Source organism: Saccoglossus kowalevskii, chromosome 16 (assembly GCF_978046115.1).
Source record: "Saccoglossus kowalevskii chromosome 16, keSacKowa6.1, whole genome shotgun sequence".
In the NCBI taxonomy this organism is placed as follows: domain Eukaryota; kingdom Metazoa; phylum Hemichordata; class Enteropneusta; family Harrimaniidae; genus Saccoglossus; species Saccoglossus kowalevskii.
Window position 1 is genome coordinate 20,125,276 of NC_140656.1, and position 24,486 is coordinate 20,149,761.

A 24,486-nucleotide genomic window follows, 5' to 3' on the forward strand; every position below is an offset into this window, starting at 1 on the left:
CTTCCGTTTCACCCCCTCCGGAATGTTCTACTTTCGCAGCCTAATTGCAGGTTTTTCGAAAAACGTCGAAAAAACACAAGAATTAGTGGAAATGTTTCCATTTGATAATGTCTTTATTACAAAAATGCTGAAAAACCGCGAGTTTTTGCCTTAGTTATTTTTTTATCGACGAAAAACTGCGAACTCGGCAAATTTGGTTGCACAACTTCCCTCTATCATATACACCCAGCGACACCGATGCCAGCTGACTGTAAACGGGAGCTAGCACTTTTGAGACATTGCTACTTTCTTTCCATCCCTCATCACAGCTATGGCATTACGGTCATGTGGATTATTTTTCTGTCGTTGAAGAAAAACACATTTTGCCGACCTCAAGTTCATTACGATAACCATAATGAGGCATGCCGACGATGGGAACTTGTTGCATCATAATATTTGTCTTGTGTGCGGGTGCGTGAATAAATCATGTTAATGAGGTCGACCAGAGTTTATTTTCAGTCTGTTTTTATGTATCGCCATTTGGATATGTTTATGTATTTCACAATAGTTTGTAAACATTTCACATCAGTAATAAAAGTTTTTTTTGTTTCATAACCCTGTCTGCTATTCTTCAGTAATTACGATGCGATGTATCAATACGTGCGTGAACAAAATTATGCTAATGAGGTCATCGCCTTCTTGGATTACAAGCGGTAGTTTTTCCCCGGGCGTTTCGACTTGCATTGATCACGGTTACTAAAAATGTAACCGTGCATTGATTACAATATTTACCATAGTTTGTAGTCAATTTCAGTGAGTAATACAACTTCATTCGCTGACATAAAACAAGTTTTATTCTTGAAATTCGACCCTGTGTCTTAGTGTTCCCACAGATCTTGACCGAGTGCTCACGTTTATTGAAACCTCGCATAAATCAAGAAATAAGTACGTGTACAAAGTGTACGAAAGCATTCCTTTATTTGACCTTATCATACGATCACAAAAACAACTTTTTAAAATCTTTTTTGGGGTGGTCCTCGGGTAAGCGCCCACCCCCAATTTTTTCCGATTTTGTACGTTCAGGCCCCTTGGCGCGTGCCCGGGGTAATACAGTAAATGTATGCTTAAGTACTCTATGAAGTCACAGGGACTTCATTAGGAAGTGCAACTTTTTTAAGATTGTTCCGTTTCTGTAGCAGTACTCTACATGGAAACAATTTGGGAAAAAAATGTGTTAAAACAAAAGTTGCAATAATAGGAAAGGGGTGTGTACCTGTTCTACGGTACATTTCTGCATTTTCTCAGAGAGAGAGAATTAGAAAGCATTGATGATTGCTTGAATAAATTCACCTCTTTGATTGGATAGCTGCGTTTCAACTACAAGCATGCCATATCGACAGTTTGGTAATTTTGAATTATTGATTACGTCTAAATTATTCTATCAACAAACTTGCATTATATATTTCGAGGGAAAAATAAGAGTACAGAGTTGTTCATCTTACACGCTACATGGATGTCAGCATGCTATTTTTTGGCAAATTTGCAGACTTTTCTACTAGCTCTATTGGAACAACACTGTCATTATGCATGTAAAATACTCTCTAAACCTGCTAATGCAGATTTGTATTCTATTCATTTTACAATTCCTATCACGTTAGTTTTTACGGTATTTGTTTTTGCGGCACTAAAAGATCAACCTTCAAACATTTTGAAGTAACCGCATCAATTTCTTTACTTGAAAATTCAAAAGACGCCAGTAAATTGATCTGTGCATTTCAGTATTTTTAACTGTTCGTCTCTTATTAGCATTGTTGTGACAATTGCATATTCAGTAAATTTCATTTTCAAACTAAGGGAATAAAGTTAACTCCTGGTCATTCCTGGCAAACAAAATGAATAAATCAGTGTAATTGCACGACTTTATCAAAGGCTATTTCCAATGCAAAAATTTGAACTGTTGGAAAGAAAGTAAATTTGGCTAATTGTCTGTATTCTGACAAACCATGATATTTTTATACCCAGGAAAAACTATGCAGCTGATGAGTTTAACCATCAGGCCTTGTCACAACCAGCCAAGATTTGTAGGGATTGCAAGAGATTTATTCAGTTGTAACCTCTACCATAAAAGGTCATTTTCTACTACCCCCAGACATCTAGAAGTAACTTTAATCTTCCTATCCTCCAGTAATATGTTGACATAATCATAGCCACAATCCATTCTTTTGACATTCAAAACACCAAAACCTTCCTTGTCTGTCTTGGTAACATACCACAATCCCTTACAGTAATTAAACATTCAGGGCATATTAATAGATAAGAACACTGTTAAGGCCCAAAGGTTCCTGTCAAAACAGGAATGCTTCTCAAACTGCCTAATTTTATTCTTCCTAAACGCTTCCAGGGGGAAAATGTTCCAAAAAAAAGGCTGGTTTGTACTTACCCATTGAAATCTGATGACAGACATTCTGGCCTTACTTTAGCAGCAGCAGAATTAGAAAGATCACATAAAGTGTCCTGCAAGACAACACAAGATGATTATGCACAAGCAGGTGTACAAGTATGAACCCTACAATGGAATCTGACCCAGGCAACCTCCAATCATACTATATACAATCGTACTATATTTTTACAGTGCATTTGAAATTCAAAAAAAAAGATTTTTTTTTTACATTTTTCTTTGATTGTTTGGCATTGATGCACAAATACTCTAGTTATATGCATTATATTTTGTTTTTAATTTCACTATTTTCATTGATAAGTAAAATTTGCTAAATTAAAACCAGATTAACATGTAGAATAGATCTTGCTGTTTTCCTGTAAAATTTGTGTAATTAATACGCAGTGAAATTGTTCAAATTATCAAAATAGTGAAATTAAATGTCTGTAAAAAAAGATGTTAAACAGAAGCTGCCAATATTAAAAGTTGTATTGTGAAGAACTCTGAACAACAGTTTACAGTACAACTATTTGAAATGTTTCTTACCCTAGAATATTGATATTTAGTCGAGTCAGGCTTCTCCATACACACAGTTTTTGTATTGTTTGGCGGTTCATCACACTTTTCAATATCTTCCATTTCTATAAAGCAATTATAAACAACACAAATTAATATATCAACAGGTATTGGATAATTGGAATAATTTGTAAATACAATGGAGTTACATGTAGCTTCATGTTGTTTGTACAGGTGTCCATTTTTTATACAAAGGTAGAACCCCAAACCAAAACTTATCATGTCATGTTTGGTCCAAGCGTAACTTTCAAAGTTAATATCAGATAGATTTTCTTTTCCATGAAAATTTGTTGAAGTCAGCATCATTGTTATCAATTATTTTAACTTATTTTTTTGTAATACATTTATTACCCATTTTACTAATACTACAAAACATAATTAGGCAGTTTACAATGTACAATTTAGTCATGAGTGGTAGTTTTGAAAGCAAGCTAATGTTTTTCCTCATTCTCGTATGTTTTTTCGGGCCTCATTTCATTCACAAGTCTTGTATTTAGCAGGATAGTTTCTTAAAAAAAAAAATGTCTTGATCTCTTAAATCGAGAATGATATGATGAATCAGAATGGAAACCCAGCTTTGTTTTGATTTAACAAATACCTAAAAATCATCACAATATGATGTAAACATTCAACGATTTGCAACCGAATGATTAATTTAAATCAAAATTCATTCTGTTAGTAAATTAATGATGGACGATAATGTTACAGGGACGTCACATCTGATGCTCAAAATGCCAGGAGTCAGAATCTGTTTATGCTGCTGCTGAATCAGAGTCAAGACAGTCACAGAGTGTCGATCAGAGTGAGAGGAAATTTAGACTGCAATGGTCAAAGACGTTTTTTGTAGGTAAAATACAACACTGAAGAAAATTGTATGTTTTGCATATACTGCAGAACACATCCTAACGAAGATAGAGTGCTTAATTGAATTGGCATGATGTCACATGATTACTGTTTGTACACCAGTTATATTATGTACATTTGAATGTCTGAATAAATATCCGAAACAACAATTTGAAGTTGGTTGTTGAAAAAAATTAACTTTGAGGACTGCTTTAATAGAGCAAATAAAATACACTACAGTTCAAAAACTTGTGCTACCGTGGCGTTAATGCACAATTACATGTACAAGAAATGATTAATAAAATTAATACTGTGACTGCAAGCACACAGCAAAACTTGGTATTGGAAGCAAGCCATTTTGAAGTTAATGGCTATTTTCAAAACGCAACTTATTAGGAAACCACCCAGGCATTGTACATGTTCAGATTCAGTGTTCTCATTTGCATGCAAAAATGATTTCAAAGTTAATTAGCTACTTGTCTTAATGCAAGGCTAACGTTTGTTAACACAGAGTTGGCATGGTCACAAGGCGATAGGTAAACAAGTTTTGAGCTGTACTGTACATGCTCTAGGAGAGCTAGAGATTGATGGTAAAACATCATGTAAACAATTGTAAATTGTTCGTAAGTATTGAATGTCATGCTGACAATAGTTGCGTTCACGCACAGCTCCTTAGCACGGGCTAAGAGGTCAAATTCCTTAGCCCGTGCTAAGAAAACGTGCGTGAACGCTTAGCACGGGCTAAGGAATGCTAAGTACGGGTTAAATCTGAACCGAATTTAAGACGCGGTCTAGACCTTAGCACGGGCTTTGCGGCGACCTTTGGGTGTGAAAATTGTCCCATGTTCGTATAACGACACTATTCCACCAGTCATTACTCCGCGCTCACTTCCACACTAATCGGGTCACTGTAGTAGTAGAGCGTACAGCAGCTCCAATCGTAGACAAAATAAATTTGGTTCGCTGTCTACGACATGCATTAATAAAACGCTGTATTCTGTTACGCCTGTTGTGTACTGTTTATGTGCATCCAAATAAGTGGTCCGTCTTCTCTCGCGTTCCTGTGCACGTCAATTCAAAATTAGAACGAAACATGCCAGCAGCAGAAATATAACCTCGCACGTGTCATCCATTTTTCGTTCGTAAATAGCGGCTTACCAAAGGTCACCAACTAATGGCAGCCCTTAGCCCGTGCTAACGACTGGCCCTCCCTGTGCGTCGACGCAATTGGGTTTAGCCGAAATGCAAATATGCTAGATAAGCCTAAATCAGCTTAAATCTTAGCCCGTACTTCGTGTAACGTGAACACAACTAATGAAATTGTTCGTAAGTATTGAATGTCATGCTGACAATGAAAGGCTAGTAAGTTATACTGAAGGGAGAAGTAAACAATGTAACAGTTTCTTTTGCAGGTACAAAATGTATCCAATGTAGGCGACTGAAAAACACTTGAAGGTATTATTGCCAAATTACATTCTGCTATTTTAGGAACGAAACCAGGCATAAACAATGGTGCATTAGAAGAATGACTACATAATCAGCATCCAATGATGTCATAATGAGCTTCACGATGTCATAGCATGCATCCATGATGTCATAACGAGCATCATGCCACAAATGTAGTTGTATTTTTAATCTCCCTGGTGTTCACAAGTGGTGAGGTAATGATAATGACAAGGTCAAGTTTAGCTCCATTTAAATTTTCCTTTCAACTACAGTCTGAAGATCCAGACATAAACTATTATAATAGTATAACATATTTGGCTTCAACTGGATAATGATCATGATTTATGAGAATAATTACATGTAGCAGCCTGTCAGCTGATCAATTAACATTAATATTTATGTTAAAACTCAGATACGCAACAAGTGTAATTTCTGCTGCACAGCTACAATTACACACTACAAAATACATTGTTTCTAAAAGGCGCCAGTTATTAAGTACATGATAAAATAAAAATTCAATACCTTATTTGCTCTAATAGAACACATCCCTGTAAACCAACAATTGCATTTATCGTACAGTGGATTAATAAAATTCAACGTATTATGACCAGAGACACAAGCGTATACTACCAATGAATAGAGTAAGGGGTGATCTCATATTCAAACACCTGGGTCAAACCTGGGTTAACCCGACCTGCCCTATTCAGACCTACTAGACCTACAATATGCAAATTAGTAGTAGGTTTGAACCTAACCTCCTGATTAACTGCCCATTAACGCCCCCACTGAAAACAAACAACAGAGAACAAATAAAGAAGAAAGACCTAGGGAAACCTAGGTTTTTCTTACAATACTGTTTCAGCCTGGTTTCAGTAGGAAAAAAAATAAGATGTATATGGAACTCCATGTTCATACTGAGTGTTTATTTTGAAGTGTTGAGAATTACAGCAGCGATTTTTTTTTTAATTTGCAAGTCTTGTACATGTAAATGCTAATAAAAACAAACTTGCATTTGATTCACAAATCTACCGTATTTACATCATGTCATTTATAAGTGTGATTATATTCATTTATTTCTGTGATTGGTAATAATAATCAGTTTTCCACAACTAACATTTTGGTACAAGTGAATACAATTGTTATTGTTATTCAATTCATCTGGACTTAATTACAGACGTGATGGTTTGTTATATTTTGTCATTAAATGTGAATCAAGTGATACCATATAAACCCTCTCTATTGTGATATATATGGTAAATTAATGTTTGAAACAGAACAGGAAAAAAATGCACTAGAATTTTAATGAGCAGCTTCTTAGGATAAATTACTTGCGTTATATACATGTATATATTTGGCATAGTCAGTAAAATATGTTTATCCATGGAGCGAACTGGTACATTTTGTCTGCAACAAGTACGGTCAATTTTGTGTCCATGTCAGTTCATAAATTCATAGAACACATTTTTTGGTTAAGTTTGTAAAGTCTGTGAGACTGCGAGTTATCAAAATATGATGAAAGTATTAAATCGATAATGGCAACATAGTTTTCTACGAAGGCATCTGAAAACCACAGTCCCTCTATCACTGTGTCAAAACTAAAGTCGGGGCTAATGCTACGACTCCGGCGCTACGACCACCCTAAGCTGACGGCATTGCAGGGAAATTACGGGTATTTACCGCTGCCGATGTCTTACTTTTTTGTGACAAAATGCACACATTTCGAACACCCTATTAATTAAAAATAAATGATTATTTTAGAAAATACATCGAAGCACAGTGCCTTGAGGGACTGTGGGCGTAGTAGGCAGCGAGGTGTTGTTTTAAATTCCGCAGAAAATCATGCACTCAACGCAGCCATCTTGGTTACCTCAATCAGAATTTGAACACAGTAGCGCAAGTCTCAAGTGCAACTTTGTATCAACAAATGTTCGTCTTTTGATACTTATTAGCTGTCAGAGACACAAATAAATTGTCCAGCCCAATGAAAAGTCTGATTCACGTCCTCTGCTCAATTTGCGACTCGAGAAGTTTATCAAAACAAAACAATTTATTCAACACGCTGTTCACCGATATATAAAAGAGTGTTTTTTTAGGCAAGACACACGGTAAAAATCGACACATTTTAGAGACAACTATCTAGTCTTCAAAAAGCAATGTAAACTCTGTCAATCCTAAAAATAAACAACAGCTTGAATGAGGTGTGAATGAGATCGGTTCGAATCGCAGTTTTTATGCAAATTCGTGCGGTCGTCCTGAACCGCACTGTCTATTGTTTAAACTTCCAAACCGCAAAACTGGGTTTTGTTCGGGCGGTTAGGGTTTTCGTAGGTTTGACCCGCATGTTTGAATATGAGATCACCCCTAAATACAGTACCCAAGTCAAACTGTTTGACACTATATAAAAATAAGCGAAAATCTAGAACTCCAAAAATCATAATAGCAAGAGATCATTCTGAAATATGTCAAAGCTAAATGCTAAAGGGTATTGTAATTTAAGAGGTGATAATGGTTCTAAGAATCTAGGCTTAGTGGCCACAGACAGTTTGACAGACTGCATGGAGGTTAGTGTTTCGTGCGACTTGATTTTCCGAAGCATGAACACAACACACTGCCACGGGTGAATTTGAATATTCAAACATTCTTGTATTCTTAACATGCACGTATAGCGAGCACTTAATCTATGCTAGCAATAGTTAAAAACAGCAGAAGGACAAACAATCATTATGACCTTACTGAAACAGAAGATGTTTACATTTGTATTTTGTGTTGTTTTTTAGCTTGATGGAATATGTTTTTATATAAAATATATTTTAACAAATTTGGCTTAATGAGAATTAGAAAAGAGAATATTAATTTAGCATATAATCTCATTGTACGAATATACTGTAAAAGGATTAATTATTCACTGGGTTTTAATTTTGCTTATTTCACTGACTGGAAAATGCGCTAAATTTAAATCCAGTGAGCATGTAAAATTTAGCATAGAACATAATATCTAAATGATAAAACCATAAATTTAAAATCCGCTGAATATGCCTGAAATGGTAAATCAGTGAAATTTAAAGTGAAAATTAGTCATTTTATACATGTACTAGGTAAAATAACATGCTTGCTAAAAAAGTCATCTTACAAACAAGCAGCCTCTCGGCTGAAATAGCTCCGCTGTTTGCAATGCACATTTCAATTAATATAGAACAGAAGATATCATTAGAAAAGGAACAATATGAATAGTATCAATGCAATGGGACTTGCTGTTTTCAACAAAAATTCAAAAATATCATTTTTCACCATAAATGATTGTGGTTTTTAACAAGAAGAAAATATCACTTTTTACCAAAAATTACAAAAATATTCACCAAAATTACTGTAGATAATTAAAGATATTATTACAAAATGAACAAATCTGAGAGAGGTCCACATGTAGTACCTATATATGTAATATCAAAGCAATTGGACTTGCGGTTTTTAACAAGAAGTCGAAAATATCACTTTTTACCAAAAATGACAAAAATATTCACCAAAATTAGAGAATTGACGATATCATTACAAAATGAACAAATTTGAGAGTGGTCCACATGTAGTACCTATATGTGTAATATCAAAGCAATTGGACTTGCGGTTTTTAACAAGAAGTTGAAAATATCACTTTTTACCAAAGATGACAAAAATATTCACCAAAATTAGAGAACTAAAGATATCATTACAAAATGAACAAATCTGAGAGAGATGCACATGTAGTACCTATATATGTAATATCAAAGCAATTGGAGTTGCGGTTTTTAACAAGAAGTCGAAAATATCACTTTTTACCAAAAATGTCAAAAATATTCACCAAAATTAGAGAATTGAAGATATGATCATGAAATGAACAAATCTGAGAGGTCTACCCAAGGTACATATACACCAAGTATCAAAGCATTCAGGCTTGTAGTTTTCAAGAAGAAGTCGAAAAAGTAAAACATTGACACGGACAACGGACAATCACTCATATGATAAGCTCTGCTCGACAAAGTCAACAGCGGAGCTAACAAAAAAACGCATAATCCCTCGGATTGACGTGTAAAATGTCACCTGTGGTTTGAGAATGGTATAACTTGTACCACCATCGCATATATAGACAAATAATGGCATCACAATTAACAGTACCGGTATAAGCATTGGACATAAAACGAAAGTTCCTGGTTGAACATCTGTGAAACTGTAAAATACTTTTAAATGGAATTTGGTTTCAAAACCCAGCAAATGTTTCACATTCAATTCAAAAATCAGTGAAAATAAATTCTGTACAAAAAACTCCTGAAGTCTTTCTTGGCGAAAATTAATTCCAACTGAAATAGACTATCTTACAGTAAAACATTGATGTTTTAAAGTTGTATTATTTGATATTATGTTTGTAGTCTAAGGATGTATGAAGTATCCGGATCAGAAGTTGTTTACAAATCGCAGTACATTACTGAACATTTCCTTGGATTCTATTTGAGTTTTCGACACCTTAGAAAGTCAAGTTCAATCGCATACAAGACTTGACTGATGATTCAAATACGACTGTCTTAATAAATCAAAAATTGATGTAAATGTTGTAATCAATGTTTGAAAACAACTTATTATTAGCCTGTGAAATCACATGACTGGTTTACAGTAACTGATCATTTGCTGCCAATGCTTTTGTGTTTTTTTTTTCTTTTTGAGCTTGCTCTATATTTTCATTACCAACAATTTTTTTTATCACAAGGAAATGCCAACAATTGTATTTTTTGAACTGTAAAATTTCACCTACGAGACATAATTTCCAAATTAAATGAAGACCTTTGATTCTCGTCTGATGCCTTAATTAGAATACTAAGGGAAATATTTGTGATATCATACAACCCCTGTCATTGTATTCAGGCTATATTAGATTGAAATAGCAATAACAAGTCATTGAAAATGACACAGTCCCCGTTAAGTTCTCTTTGTGCTCGTCATATTAATGCGGAGGGGTTGTCGCGAGCGTGTCCTTGAAACTTGAGTTCCAAGTGGCGTATACAACAGATTGTTTATTTACATCAAAACATGTGTTTCGTGTCATAGTAATATGGCCAAAATAAAAACAGCCGTTATTCGGCCATCTTTGATCTGATTATGAAACACACTGATATGTATGATGTATGTGCCAAATATGAATGAAAATGGTACATAAATTGTGGAAATATAGTAGTAAGGCCAAAAAGTCAGATGGCTGTCAATCTGCCATCCTTGACCAGATTTTGAAACAAATTGTCATGGACATGCATCCTAACATGTATAAAGTAAATGTATGCGCCAAATTTGAATGAAAACTGACAGAGCACGTCCAAGATACCGCATAAAAAAACAAAAACAAGATTCCTGCCAGTCGACCATCTTTGATCGAATTGCGAAATAAATCGTCATGGACATGTATCCTAACATGTATAATCTATGTACCAAGTTTGAATGACAACTAACAAAGCGTGTCCAAAATACAACATTTTCAAAAAACAAGATGGCTGCCAGTCGGCCATTTTGAATCTAATCGCTAAACCACTGCATGTGCATATGTCCCACATAAGGTACTAGGCACATGCAAAGAATGAACGGAATCAGTCCACAGGAGTCTCAAATATGACGTTGGACAGACTGACGTACGTACGGACAGACAGACACACGGACGGTCAGACAGACTCAGGAACTCACGGACGGTCGGGGACATGTATCCTAACATGTATGATCTATGTACTAAATTTGAATGAAAACTGACAAAGCATGTTCAAAATACAACATTTTCAAAAATCAAGATGGCTCGCCGCTGCCAGTCGGCCATTTTGAATCTAATCGCTAAACCACTGCATGTGCATATGTCCCACATAAGGTACTAGGCACATGCAAAGAATGAACGGAATCAGTCCACAGGAGTCTCAAATATGACGTTGGACAGACTGACGTACGTACGGACAGACAGACACACAGACGGTCAGACAGACTCAGGAACTCACGGACGGTCGGGGACATGTATCCTAACATGTATGATCTATGTACTAAATTTGAATGAAAACTGACAAAGCATGTCCAAAATACAACATTTTCAAAAAACAAGATGGCTGCCAGTCGGCCATTTTGAATCGAATCGCTAAACCACTGCATGTGCATATGTCCCACATAAAGTACTAGGGACATGCAAAGAATGAACAGAATCGGTCCAAGGGATTCTGAGATACGACTCCGGACGGACGCACAGACGCACGGAGACCGAATTATAAGTCCCCGTTTTCGGACTTTATCCGAACGGGGACTAATAAAAAATGTGCTAAAAGATCTTTGGAGGTTGGGTCATATTTTTTGATGGCAAATAAGGTATATATAATGAATACAAACAAATATAACTTACTGGTGGTCTTTCAAAATCTTGTTTATAAGTCAGTATAAAATGCATGATTGTGATCGAAAAAACCTATTAAAAAGTCACTGAGAGACAAAGTAAAATAACCAAAAAAATCCCACCTGTTAACCAGATGTCCTTGGCCTAAATAATAGAAATGTACTTTTACCAGCAACAACAATATTTACTATCATTATTTGATGTTTGGCCACCCAGTAGCCATGTTGGATTTGAACATAGACCTTAAGGTCTGTGATTTGAACGCGAAGCAAAAGGATATGCATCAGTAATGCCAACCAATCACATGCTGCCAATACCAAGTTTGAAACCGGTCCAGGAATGGTCAAAGAAACAAGTTGCTGTTTTTTATGACAACAAATAAGTGTCAGTCAGCCAATATACATTGAAATTGAAAATTGATCTAGGAGTACATCATCAAGTTTGAATAAAGTGGAGCCCAGGCATGTATTGCAATTTTTATTTTTGGGTGTTTTTTTGGAGCAAGACTTGCAACTAAAATAAATCAATATGCATATGTAAACTATTACGTCTTGTCTTAGTACCAAGTTTGAACAAAATTGGTCAAAGCAAGTCTGACAAATGGTTAAAGACGCATGAATATAAAACAGACAGAAATATGTATAATCACGATGGAAAAAAATGATGTTCATCAGTAATCCACCATGATATAAATACCAAGTTTGAATGAAATCTGCCCAGGCATGCCTTGGCAATGGGGTAAAAGACATAATCAAATGATTATTGCCATTTTTGGGGAGAGGGGAGCTAGTTTGTCAAAGGTCAACAAAACGAAAAACAAATCAACATGGATTTGTCATCAGTAACCCACAATGTGTGATACCAAGCAATCTGCTCAGGGCATGCCTGAAATGCAGTTGACGACGTATTGAAATTATGTGTTTTAATAACAAGAAACAGAACTACACATGGTAATACCAAGTTTGAATGAAATCAGCCCAGGTGCAGGTAACAGATCACACACAACATTTATTTTTCTTGGACTAGAAATTGAGTGCAACTGTTCAAAGGTCAATGAATACAAAAACGTGAATATGCTTTCCAGTATATCTACTCGTCTTTGTACCAACTTGAAACAATCAGTCCATGAATGTCAGAGAAAAATAACTACTCACTCAAAATAGTGTACATGTAATTAACCAATTAAAGAACTGCTTGAAATTTGCATTGTTACAGCAAGGACATTATGTAAATAAAATACTGTAACATGGTTCTATCATACTAACATAGTACTGAAATGAATTGAATTCATTAAAATATAAATAACGCAAAATGAGTTGCGAGTTTTACTGCATTTAAAATTATAGTTTGAGTAGTTTGATGTGAATTTGAAATTTATATTTGAGTTATGTGGTTGCTGGTCTTTACAATATAGGTGGAGTGATGATGCAGCTTGATTCATGGATTCAATTCGAGTATCATTGGGTGTTGCCATTGCTATCAACTGCAGAGGTATAATGTTTCAACTAAGTTTTAATCATAAATGTCAGTATTTGCCAACTACAAGTACTTCTTTAGTAAAAGGTCATAAGAATTGCACATTTAGAAATGTTAATATCCTACAATTTACTAGTCACTGGAAAACAATATTATGACAAGGTTATTACGAAGATACCTCAAAGTATGCACGAAGACAGTACAGCGGCAGTATCGACCAACGCGCAGTGGAGGTCGATGCGACAGCGTACTGTCTGAGTGCATACTTTGGGGTATCTTCGTAATAACCTTATTATTATACATCTTTTCCCTTCAAGGATACATCATGGAAATGCCGAAATCCAATAAGTTTAGAACAGAATCAGCGAACTTCTTTGTATGGAGTCTGGTTAAATCCAGGTGGCAGCCATGTTTTTTTTTTATTATTAGAGGACGCTTACGCGCATAATCATTCCATATTTGGAATTCGCATTTCCAAATATGGTAGTATGAAAATACCCCGTAAAATACCGCAAAATTACGGCACGCTGTAACTTATGGCGTTACGGTGACAGATGTATAATAATATATAATGGTACACTTGTTTTTACATTTACATGTATTTGTATGACAGAGCAAACTAAAGGAATAATGTGTTTACCTGTGGCAAATGACAATTATTGGTTTGTTTGTTGTGAGACAGACCAGTACAATGTATCAGCTTACAAAATCTGAATAATTTACTACAAGTAGTCAATTCTAAGTTTAGCCTCAAATTAAAAATAACAATGTTTGATAATTTTTGGTAAAAAGGGGGCTCAGAATAAGACGCAAATGTGACGCAAGTTCAAGGTTCCAATCCAAATAGTACAGAATAAAAAATATAACATGTTGAAGAACGATTTTGCTTTTTGAATTAAACGATTTACACGGTGCTGTAAAAAGTACACTGCGAAAATCAGCTCAAAATATTCTAACCACCATACATAGTTAAATAGCAAATGAAAAATCCAGCGATAGGGTTTTAATGCACTAGACATAGACAGGTGTGTCAATCGACTACGACATCATTGCAAACACAAAGACGAGATTTAATACAGCTCAAAATAATGGTCCGACTGACGCAACGGACAATGTAAACCTCTCCGAGGGCAAACCCTTTCGCATACATTGTGGGTGGCAGTTAATTTTATATTATGTCCAATGTGTACACTTTCAACGTAGTCCGTGCGCATTACAGCCTACAGCTGATGGGAGAATGTAACGTTAGTAAAAAAAAGAAAAACAATGAAATGTTGGAAGAGCTCGCACAGTGAATGTTAGACATTGCAACAACAACACTTCCGTCATTGTTGTGCAACCAGTGGGTAATTCAGAGCAAGTTTTAAAATAAGAACATATAGTCTACACGTTGCACAAAAATCACCAACCCCGAAATACGAGCAATCCACAAACACAACATAAAAGAAAACAAGAAAATATCCAACCTCGACACCGTACAAGTCTTTCCACGTTGTTTCGGCTCGAACACCTTCTCGGCAAAAACACAGTACTTGACAGTTGTGTCGTACTCAGACCAACCTATGCCGATAGTTGCTGAGCTAAATAAACAATGCAGCGTTATGAATTAGTTTTGTGTAGCTAAGGTACCAATTTCACTAACATTTTCCTCGTATTTCTGATAACAAAAACGTGAAAACGTGGAATATCACGAAAAGGAAACACGGCAGGTAAATTGCCCGGATGTAAACACAGTTATTTGCATATAACCCACTAAGTTAGTGACGTCATTCAACTGATTTGAGAACCCTGGTTAAATTATGATATAATAACTTTCATTTTTAAAATCCATCGTGATATTTTAAAAAAATCTATTATTTGAGTAACCACAATTTATCAAAATATACGTTAAAACAGACAAAGAAAAACATTTATTAGCACGTTGAGTAAATTAATGATGAACAAATACACGCGACTACTGATGTTAATTTCTAATTCAGATACACTAATATTCTTGAATTCACGTAAATGTACATTTTGAATATATTTTAATGGTTTAAGATTGCATCATAGTTAGATGATTTATAAATAATTAAGTAATTTTTATTAAAACTGTGTAAACAACGGTACAAAATTAAAACAAATCTCTCGTGAGTGAATACCGAATTAGGCACCAAATCTTGAACCAACTTTGTCAACATACGACTAAACCTACATCGCACTGAGATTGAGTCACTACCGGTTCATACCACTATTTGATTTCCGTGTAATTATCATTAATGCAACGTGTATTTAGAGATTTTCTGGTATTGTATGTTTTCACTTCAAAGTAACTGTTTGTTAGAATGAGCTCGGCAGAACCTCAGAGGACAGAAACAGAGGCGGCTGGGGCGGAGGGAGGGGCTACAGGTTCCAGTAGCACGAACACAACAGATGAGACGAATAACCATGAAATGTACGAGTGCAATATATGTTTAGATACTGCCAGAGATGCAGTTGTCAGCCTTTGCGGGCATTTGTTCTGGTAAGTTATCGATTATAATAGACGGTAGACGTTTCATAGTAAACCGTTTCCCGAACTTCCGCGTTATCGAATGTAAAAAAAACACACACATAAGTCATGTAGTGGCATCAGCACATCGCGCTTAGTAATGTGCTATCATGGTCACTAGTAACCGTGGTGCTGTACACATTTGATGATGGTCAACGTCATGTTCCTCTGATAGACCAGCATTTGGACATTTAACCAGATCAATCGAAATCTATTTTTGCGGCAGACGTTCGGTCCGCACCGTTCACGCCACTGTCAACAGGGGACTGTGTTCACGCATAACGTGTGCTTATCCCATTCTCCATGACGCACTATATACACTCGACTATATTACGAAAAATAATGAGGCCATAAGTCTGCTCCGTACTATATGTTGTGTCCAATATTTCTAAGATAGAAACAAAAATTGAAATGTTGTGTTTCAAAAACATTTCGAAATATAAAAAGAAACAAAAAACAGGTCACTGACCTTTTTTAAAATTTTTTACCCTGTGATTTATTACCACCATTCAGATACATTATGTAGATATTTTATGTTTAGTTTCTACTGTAGAATACTTTATTTTCGCTTGGAATATATTATCGCTATTTTTGCTGGAGGGATGATTCCGTGAAAATAAAATCCAGCGAATATACTTTTTTCCTATATTTCACATTAAACTCATCAAAAATCAGTGAAAATAAATTCCATACAAAACGCCCAAAAAGCCTTTTCAGCAAAAATTAATTCCAGCGAAAATAAAGTATTCCACAGTATATTTATTGCTTATCTTTGACATCATTGATCATGTTATATCATTGATGATTATACATTGTGCGACTATAAGGCGAGGAAATTATAAATATTTTAATATTCCAATTGACCAATCCAGCAACTGTGTTTTGACATTATTGTGAGTAATAATTAATATTAATGAGCTGATCACAATTACATTTGTAAACTGAGATACATGTACATGTTTCTGTCACACACTGTATGACTGTTCTTACAATGTCTATATTCAGTGATTAACATTGTTAATCTTGAGTGAACTGTTTTAATTTTGTGAGTGAAATTCAACTGACGATTTTGGCTTTACTCTCAAAATTTTATGGCTGTGAAAATTTATCAAGTCAGTGACTTTCGTGAAATTTGATCTTACAAATGTTATATAAATCATTGAATCTGGTTATTTTCTACCAGCGAAAACGGTTTTCACTATATTCTCAGTAACCAGATTTGTTGGACAGTAGCTTAAGATTTTTTTATCAACTTTTCAATTTGTGCTGATGAAAGCTATAGTCTGAAATGCCTGTAACAATGACGTACATGCTTTATTGTTCATGTGTGTAGTTACATAATAGCAGAGGTGTGTCTATGGTTAGAATAAGTCCTATTTTAATGATTCAGTATATTATAAATTCAATGTTTATGTGTGCTTCTATTACTACGTTTGGGTTTGCACAATCTGATTAAAATACATTTTTTGTTCGGGCTCTCTACTGTAAAATACTTCATTTTCGCTTGGAATTAATAATTTTCGCTTAAGGGATGATTCATCGAAAATAAAATCCAGCGAATATACCTTTTTTCCTATATTTCGCATTCAAATTGCTAAAAATCAGTGCAAGTAAATTCCATACAAAACGCCCAAAAAATCTTTTCAGCGAAAATTAATTCCAGCTAAAATATAGTATTTTACAGTAGTAATTTCTCTATATTTAAAAAAAAAGAAATAGGTTTAATTTTTTGTCAGACAATATAATTATGTTAGTAAGAATATCTCTAAAAAATATAAATTAAGAGAAATAAAATAAAATCAAGAAAATGCTAGTCAACAAAAAAATATGCCTGTAACAATGACGTACATGCTTTATTGTTCATGTGTGTAGTTACATAATAGCAGAGGTGTGTCTATGGTTAGAATAAGTCCTATTTTAATGATTCAGTATATTATAAATTCAATGTTTATGTGTGCTTCTATTACTACGTTTGGGTTTGCACAATCTGATTAAAATACATTTTTTGTTCGGGCTCTCTACTGTAAAATACTTCATTTTCGCTTGGAATTAATAATTTTCGCTTAAGGGATGATTCATCGAAAATAAAATCCAGCGAATATACCTTTTTTCCTATATTTCGCATTCAAACTGCTAAAAATCAGTGCAAGTAAATTCCATACAAAACGCCCAAAAAATCTTTTCAGCGAAAATTAATTCCAGCTAAAATATAGTATTTTACAGTAGTAATTTCTCTATATTTAAAAAAAAAGAAATAGGTTTAATTTTTTGTCAGACAATATAATTATGTTAGTAAGAATATCTCTAAAAAATATAAATTAAGAGAAATAAAATAAAATCAAGAAAATGCTAGTCAACAAAAAAATATTATTCAAAAAAAACTAAGTAAATGTTAGGTAGCCCAACAATTGTGTCAGTTTTCTGTGTCACTTAGGCCACACTGATTTAATTTTATGGATGACATCTTCTGGAGACCCCAAAACTAATGCGAGAGGGCGGGAAAAAAAATCCTGCCAAAAAAAAAAAAACCTGCTAAAACCACAGGACTATGGAGCTGGTATTACGAATTGAACCACAGAACACTGTATCAAAAAAACAACAACAAGAAGTCTTCATTTGTAGGAGGCACATGTTGATGTACACATCTCGTATAGCTGTGTAAACGTCACGTCTCCCTGGCCGACGTCAATTGCGTACCAGTCTACAACAATCCCTACGTTTTTCCTCTGAACTTTTATGCTCACGTATTTTGGTGGCGTGGTTGCCATGTTGAAATTCCCGGCAACGCAATACGCATATGCAGAAGATCAATTACAAACAAAATTGGCACGTTTTGAGGTAGACCAAAACGAGTTTCACGACAGGCCGGCGCTTTGCGACAATATGAGTTGGCAAGTTCCGAACAGAAAACCGATCTGTGGAGACTCGTCGTCGGAGATTTTTTTTTTTTTTTTTTTGAGAACAGGCGAAAACTAATGCGCGCTGATGTCATCCATAAACTTAAATCGGTGTGGCCTAATAAAAGATGACACTACTAAACATTTCAAACATTTTATCTTCACAGTTGGCCCTGTTTACATCAGTGGCTAGAAACAAGACCAAACAGACAAGTTTGTCCCGTCTGTAAAGCTGGTATAAGTAAAGATAAAGTGATACCTTTATATGGGAGGGGAAGCACGAAACAGGAAGACCCAAGGTAAATTGATACAAATGTATATGTAACTTCCTACAGGTCTTGTTAAAATATATTGAAAACATTAGTTTTTGCAATCACTATTCATTATTCAAGTTGTAGGTTTTTATTATCATAGTTGTAGGTTTTTATTATCATAGTTGTAGGTTTTTATTATCATAGTTGTAGGTTTTTATTATCACAGTTGTAGGTTTTTATTATCACAGTTGTAGGTTTTAATTATCACAGTTGTAGGTTTTTATTATCACAGTTGTAGGTTTTTATTATCACAGTTGTAGGTTTTTATCATCACAGTTGTAGGTTTTTATTATCACAGTTGTATGTTTTTATTATCACAGTTGTATGTTTTTATTATCACAGTTGTATGTTTTTAATATTTTTGTCTGATACGTCATACAATTTACTATCTTGGCCTTTGATTCAATAACCACTAAAATGGTTCTCGAAATATCTATCTATCACATTGATGTGATAATGTTTGATCAAAAATACAGCGAAATCTTGAAAAAGATGTTTTTGTTTGGCTCATTTGTTTGCATGCACAAGACAGATACTGTGCACGCCATGAACTGACTTTGAAAGAGTCTACACATTGTAATCAAACAGAATATGACATGCACAAATGGTTTATTACGTAATGTACACTGAAGTGAGCCGAGAAGTTTCCTCTAAAACTAGAGAGCTTTCACAGTTGACACATTTTTTTATCTCGCCATTTTGAGCTACACCTTCTGCCCTATTTTTTTTTTACATATCAATACACTACGGTGATCAGGTGGCATAATAACACCACCAAGTTGGTACATGCATTCATATCTTCTCGCTTAGACAGCTGTAATTCATTATTGTCTGGTCTCCCTGTAACTAAGATAAAACCTCTTATTCGTGTACAAAATGCAGCAGCCCGCCTTGTCACTCGTGCTCGAAAATATGACCACATTACAGACATTTTTATTAAACTTCATTGGTTACCAGTTGTACAAAGAATCAATTTCAAATTACTTTTACTAGTGTATAAATCTTTGTATGGTTTTGCCCCAAATTATCTATGTGAATTAATCGAATTTTATGTACCGAGTCGTAGTTTAAGATCTGAATCGAAGTTTCTTATTAAAACTCGTCAGATGTGTAGTAAAAAGTCCAAGGTGTTATACAAAGACCGTGCTTTTGAAAATTTAGGTTCTAAACTTTTTAATGAATTACCTCTGTCTGTTCGTTCTAGTCCTTTAGTAGACATTTTTAAATCCAGACTGAAAACGCACTTATTTAAATGTGCTTTTAATATTTGACTGATTGTTTATTGTATCAGCGCCTTTGATCTTCATATGTTGGAATTGTTGCGCTTAATTAAATAAAGTTATTATTATTATTATTATTATTATTTTATAATTATAAACAAATGTATTCTGAAACATGAATTAAAATAGTCTCCAAATCATTGTATAGACAAACATATTATTGGCAAGCATATTGTTTTGACTACTAAATATTTTATTGATTCTAGTATTAAAGTTTATTCTCTTAGTAAGCTTAGTATTATTGGGTAGAAATGGTAATGGTAGTAGTGCGAGTAATTCTGCCGTGTATTTTTACAGAGAGAAACTTCCGCCTAGACCTGCAGGACAAAGACCAGAACCAGAAACACATGGAGTAAGTTAATTTAATCAGCTTTTGAAATCCATATGAAACCATTACTGCATTTGATGCCTGTACCAATAAAACAAAAATGTGTGTAACTTTTGAAACTGTTACAAAATCCAAGCAATCTCAATGTGCAGTTTTGAAGAAGTTTAGAAACTGTTTTTTTTTTCAACCAACCTTGAAAAATAATATTTAATAAATACAGAAAAGATAGCATGATCTGAATCAACCCCAAAAAACCCATATACATAGATATAATTAAATCTACGGTGAGTGGCACATTCCTTTGCATTGGTGTCGCATATTTATGGCTTATGCATTACATATTCATTTCATAAATGTGACCTAAATTGATTTTGGTGAAACACGGTCATCACCATCTGACTTCTTTAATTGTCTACGTCTACATGTATGTCTGCAAGATCATTTTTATTAAAAAAAAGGTCCAATAAAAAACAATACAATCACCGTGACTGAGCCCTATTGTGCGATCAAAATGAGCGACACAAGCACGATAAATAGTTGTGATTGTCACAAGTGTGGTAAATGTTGTGGTGGCCACAAGCTTAAGAGCTGTGACTTCTGGGATCTATGTATTATCTTTGCTATGTATTATCTTTAGAAGTTCATCTCCATATGAGAAGATTTTTTTGGGGGCTCTTAATTTATTAGTACACAAGTAAACAATTTTAACAGGTCATTTGGATAAGTGCATAGACCTCTGATGATTACCGTACATTTTTTAGTCTAGAACACAGAGCCAAAATAATGATGTTGGATTCTATTACCATATTTTCTTGGTCATACACCCAGGGGCCTCATATAAAATCAAGGAAAATAAGGAGTGGGCGTATACCCAAGGACCACCTCAGAAAAGATGAACATTTTTTTGTTTAACATTGTAACCATGTTACCACTTTCGAAAAATGATCAGAATGTAAATTTTCGTTCACCATATGCCCGATTAAAGGAATATTATGTTGTGTCGTCATTTATTTCCTCAACACTTTTACAACTAAGGAACAGTCAGCACCTTTATGTATTCCAGACCAAATGATGTGTGGGTATAATGACTGATAAATTATTCCATTTCTATGTTTTCCAGCCATTCCAAGGATTTGGATTTGGAGATGGTGGTTTTCAGATGTCTTTTGGTATTGGTGCTTTTCCATTTGGAATTTTCGCATCCACATTTAATCTCAATGACGGAAGACCCAGGCCAGGTAAGACTGATACTGTATGTGTATGTAATTTGTTGAGTATGGCAAGCCTACTCAAAAGGCTTGGAAGTATGTTTAAATTAGTATGCAACTGTTTGCTATTATATTTCCCTGATTTGAAAACAATACTGGTGAACCTGTTCTGAATTATTGATGTTACATTTGATCACCTTTCATTGTTTACATTGAACACAGAAGCAAGCATGCAATGGGAATCTCATCATTGAAGGATAAATATATAATAAAAGCAGGAAAATTGATCAAAAATATATACGAATATTGCTATTTTGAGGAGAGTTTCATTTCTAAAGCCAAGTTTTCAAAAAGTACAAATTATGATTTAAATTTTTAAATATAAACGCACTTAGACATGTGGCAGATGGCCATTGCGTGTTGTTGTTTACAAACAAACATCTACCCTTGACCATTTGTGCTTTAAGTCATTACTGTAATTATAATCATTCTTGAGTAGGCTTTCTATCTTAATGACCTTATTTTTTTGTTTGTGTTATAGCTAATGCTGGGACCCAGGAACACGAGGAAGAACAGTTTTTATCTAGAGTATTTCTTTGGGTTGCCTTGCTTTTTATGTTCTGGCTATTAGTTGCTTAAGAAGGAATCACATCTATAATGCTAGCTTTTATTTGCAAGAGCACAACCAGAACTGTGTGTTGTACTCTGTGTGTGTGTTTGTCTGTGTGTATGTATGTGTAAAAATTTTGTTTGACCGATATCTCCATAAGACCAAAAAAAAATAATTTGTTTTGTTGCCCTCAGCAACCGCGACTGAAAAATATGAAATATCGGGTCGCGTTTTTTTTTTTTTTTAATAGGCCCAAATATTAAAAACTCACCATTTTAAGCAGTAAAAAAGTGTTTCCTCTAAAAATTAAGGATCCTGGACCGTTGTTTGATGCCCATAGTCTCCGTAAGTGGCGACTTTGAAACTCGGGTTGATCTGTATTTCTCTGACATGTTCCGAATACTATAAAGTCCATATACCTTGGCTATTTACGATACTCTTAGTTTTAACGAATTTGAAAAAAAAAATCCGACCGACTGACCCAATTTTTCAACTTCAGGGCAACATAAGTTTTTTTTTTTTTTTTTTTTTGGCCTAACCTGCCTCCACAGGTGAAATTTAGATAGCAAGTGCCAGATCTGATTAGTTTATAAATGTATGCACATTAATTAGTTTATTTTGCATATTTTTTAATCTTTCACTTGTGTCAATTTAACAAGGGTGTTTTAAGACAGTTGGATAAAATAAAATTTTACAGTTACCATGGATACATACAATGCATTGTTAGAGAGAACTTTTCATGGAATAAAATGGGAAAATACTGCACTAGAAACTCAATAAATTATAAATTTTAAATTTTGGAAAGTATTTAACATTAATATGTGTCTTTTTTTCAGCCCATATTCACACTGAGCAAAAATATATACGGTTATCTATTTTATTGTTCAGTGAATAGCGATACATCTTATGAGTATATTTTGAAACATGATTTGGTTAGTTTCTCAATAGCATCTTCCAAACCTACTCTTAATGAAATAAAAATGCTGCTATTTTGATAGAAATAACAGGTTACTTCTTCCTGGAAAGGATACTGTACGATTCTGCTCTGTTTGCTAAAGTCACTATTTTATTGTATGAACCATTTATATTCTATGGAATATTTATGTTCTACAGGATATTCACATTCTATGGGATATTCACATTCTGTAGAATATTCATGTTCTATGAGATATTCACATTCTAAAGAATATTCATGTTCTATGGGATATTCACATTCTATAGAATATTCATGTTCTATGGGATATTCACATTCTATAGAATATTCATGTTCTATGGGATATTCACATTCTATAGAATTTTCATGTTCTATGGGATATTCATCTTTTATGGGATATATTGTTATGATAGAATACATTATTTTGTGATATTTTTTTTCAAAAATGCTGTTAATTAATTTTTAAGTTATCATAAAAGATTACCATAGTATTCTTATATACACAGGCAAGATAATCATAAATAGTAGATTTCTATGGGAAACCTACTATACATGTACCGGTATTGTAAATATACAGAAATTATGTAACTTTGGTAATTTATAGTAAATTTTAAAGGGCAGTGGTGGTTGCGTAGTTAACAAAAAAAAATGTAATTTACATGTGCCACAACTTCCTCTCTTTAAAACAATGCACAAATATTTTATAAATGAATTCCACGACTACCAGTGATTTACAGGCACAAACAAACAAATAATTTGATTCTGCACTCGTAGTGCTACGAAAATGTTTAGCACGTCATCAGTAATTGAGTGCTTACGATTACGATAGAACCCGTGGAAAGCAATTGGCTCCATACAACCTATTTTCACAATATGTAAAATAAATTGGTGTTAAAATTTAACCAGTTGAACTTACCAATTCCTGAATAAATATTATCACTATGAATTATTATTATTATTATTTACATGGTTATTACAATTTCTGTTCAAACATTTTAACACTTTGGGTATATGTGGGTGATCTTTAACTTTCTCACCCAAATTTTTCTGCCCTTTTTTCTCCTATTCTTAATTATGGAAATGAACTGTAATTTAGGAGACAACATTTGAGTCAACTATACGTTTGCCACTCTCCATGCAAGTAAATCAGTGTTATGTCCTCAACTACAGCAATTGTTTTTGTTTTTTTTAAAAGTAATGTCATATTTACATACCTTATTCTAAATTATATACCATACTTCAGTTAATTAAA

General features: G+C 34.2%; 2 protein-coding genes across 2 annotated transcripts in view; one reads left to right on the top strand and one right to left on the bottom strand.

The window, feature by feature from the left end:
• The window catches only part of LOC102802911 (eukaryotic translation initiation factor 4E transporter-like), a 44,437-nt gene extending 29,568 nt beyond the window's left edge, over positions 1–14,869 (bottom strand). The window contains exons 1-3 of the mRNA XM_085491195.1: positions 14,600–14,869; positions 2,963–3,057; positions 2,420–2,493 (exon numbers count right to left, since the gene is read on the bottom strand). Coding sequence (XP_085347321.1) covers positions 2,420–2,493; positions 2,963–3,055 — 167 coding nt within the window. The 5' untranslated portion in view covers positions 3,056–3,057; positions 14,600–14,869. The remainder of the gene's footprint in view (positions 1–2,419; positions 2,494–2,962; positions 3,058–14,599) is intronic.
• Positions 14,870–15,319: 450 nt separating this feature from the next.
• On the top strand, positions 15,320–24,486 carry LOC100373067 (E3 ubiquitin-protein ligase RNF185-like). Its single transcript, XM_085491196.1, has 5 exons — positions 15,320–15,636; positions 18,728–18,859; positions 20,452–20,506; positions 21,603–21,720; positions 22,232–24,486. The coding sequence occupies exons 1-5, from the start codon at positions 15,458–15,460 to the stop codon at positions 22,327–22,329; spliced, it is 582 nt and encodes a 193-aa protein (XP_085347322.1). The 5' UTR covers positions 15,320–15,457; the 3' UTR covers positions 22,330–24,486.

Excerpts from the sequence above, each read along its gene's own strand:
- LOC100373067 (XM_085491196.1), top strand. The coding sequence starts at position 15,458 with ATGAGCTCGGCAGAACCTCAGAGGACAGAAACAGAGGCGGCTGGGGCG. Across the intron at positions 18,860-20,451 it reads ACGAAACAGGAAGACCCAAG|AGAGAAACTTCCGCCTAGAC; the intron begins GTAAATTGATAC and ends GTATTTTTACAG. Across the intron at positions 21,721-22,231 it reads TGACGGAAGACCCAGGCCAG|CTAATGCTGGGACCCAGGAA; the intron begins GTAAGACTGATA and ends TTTGTGTTATAG.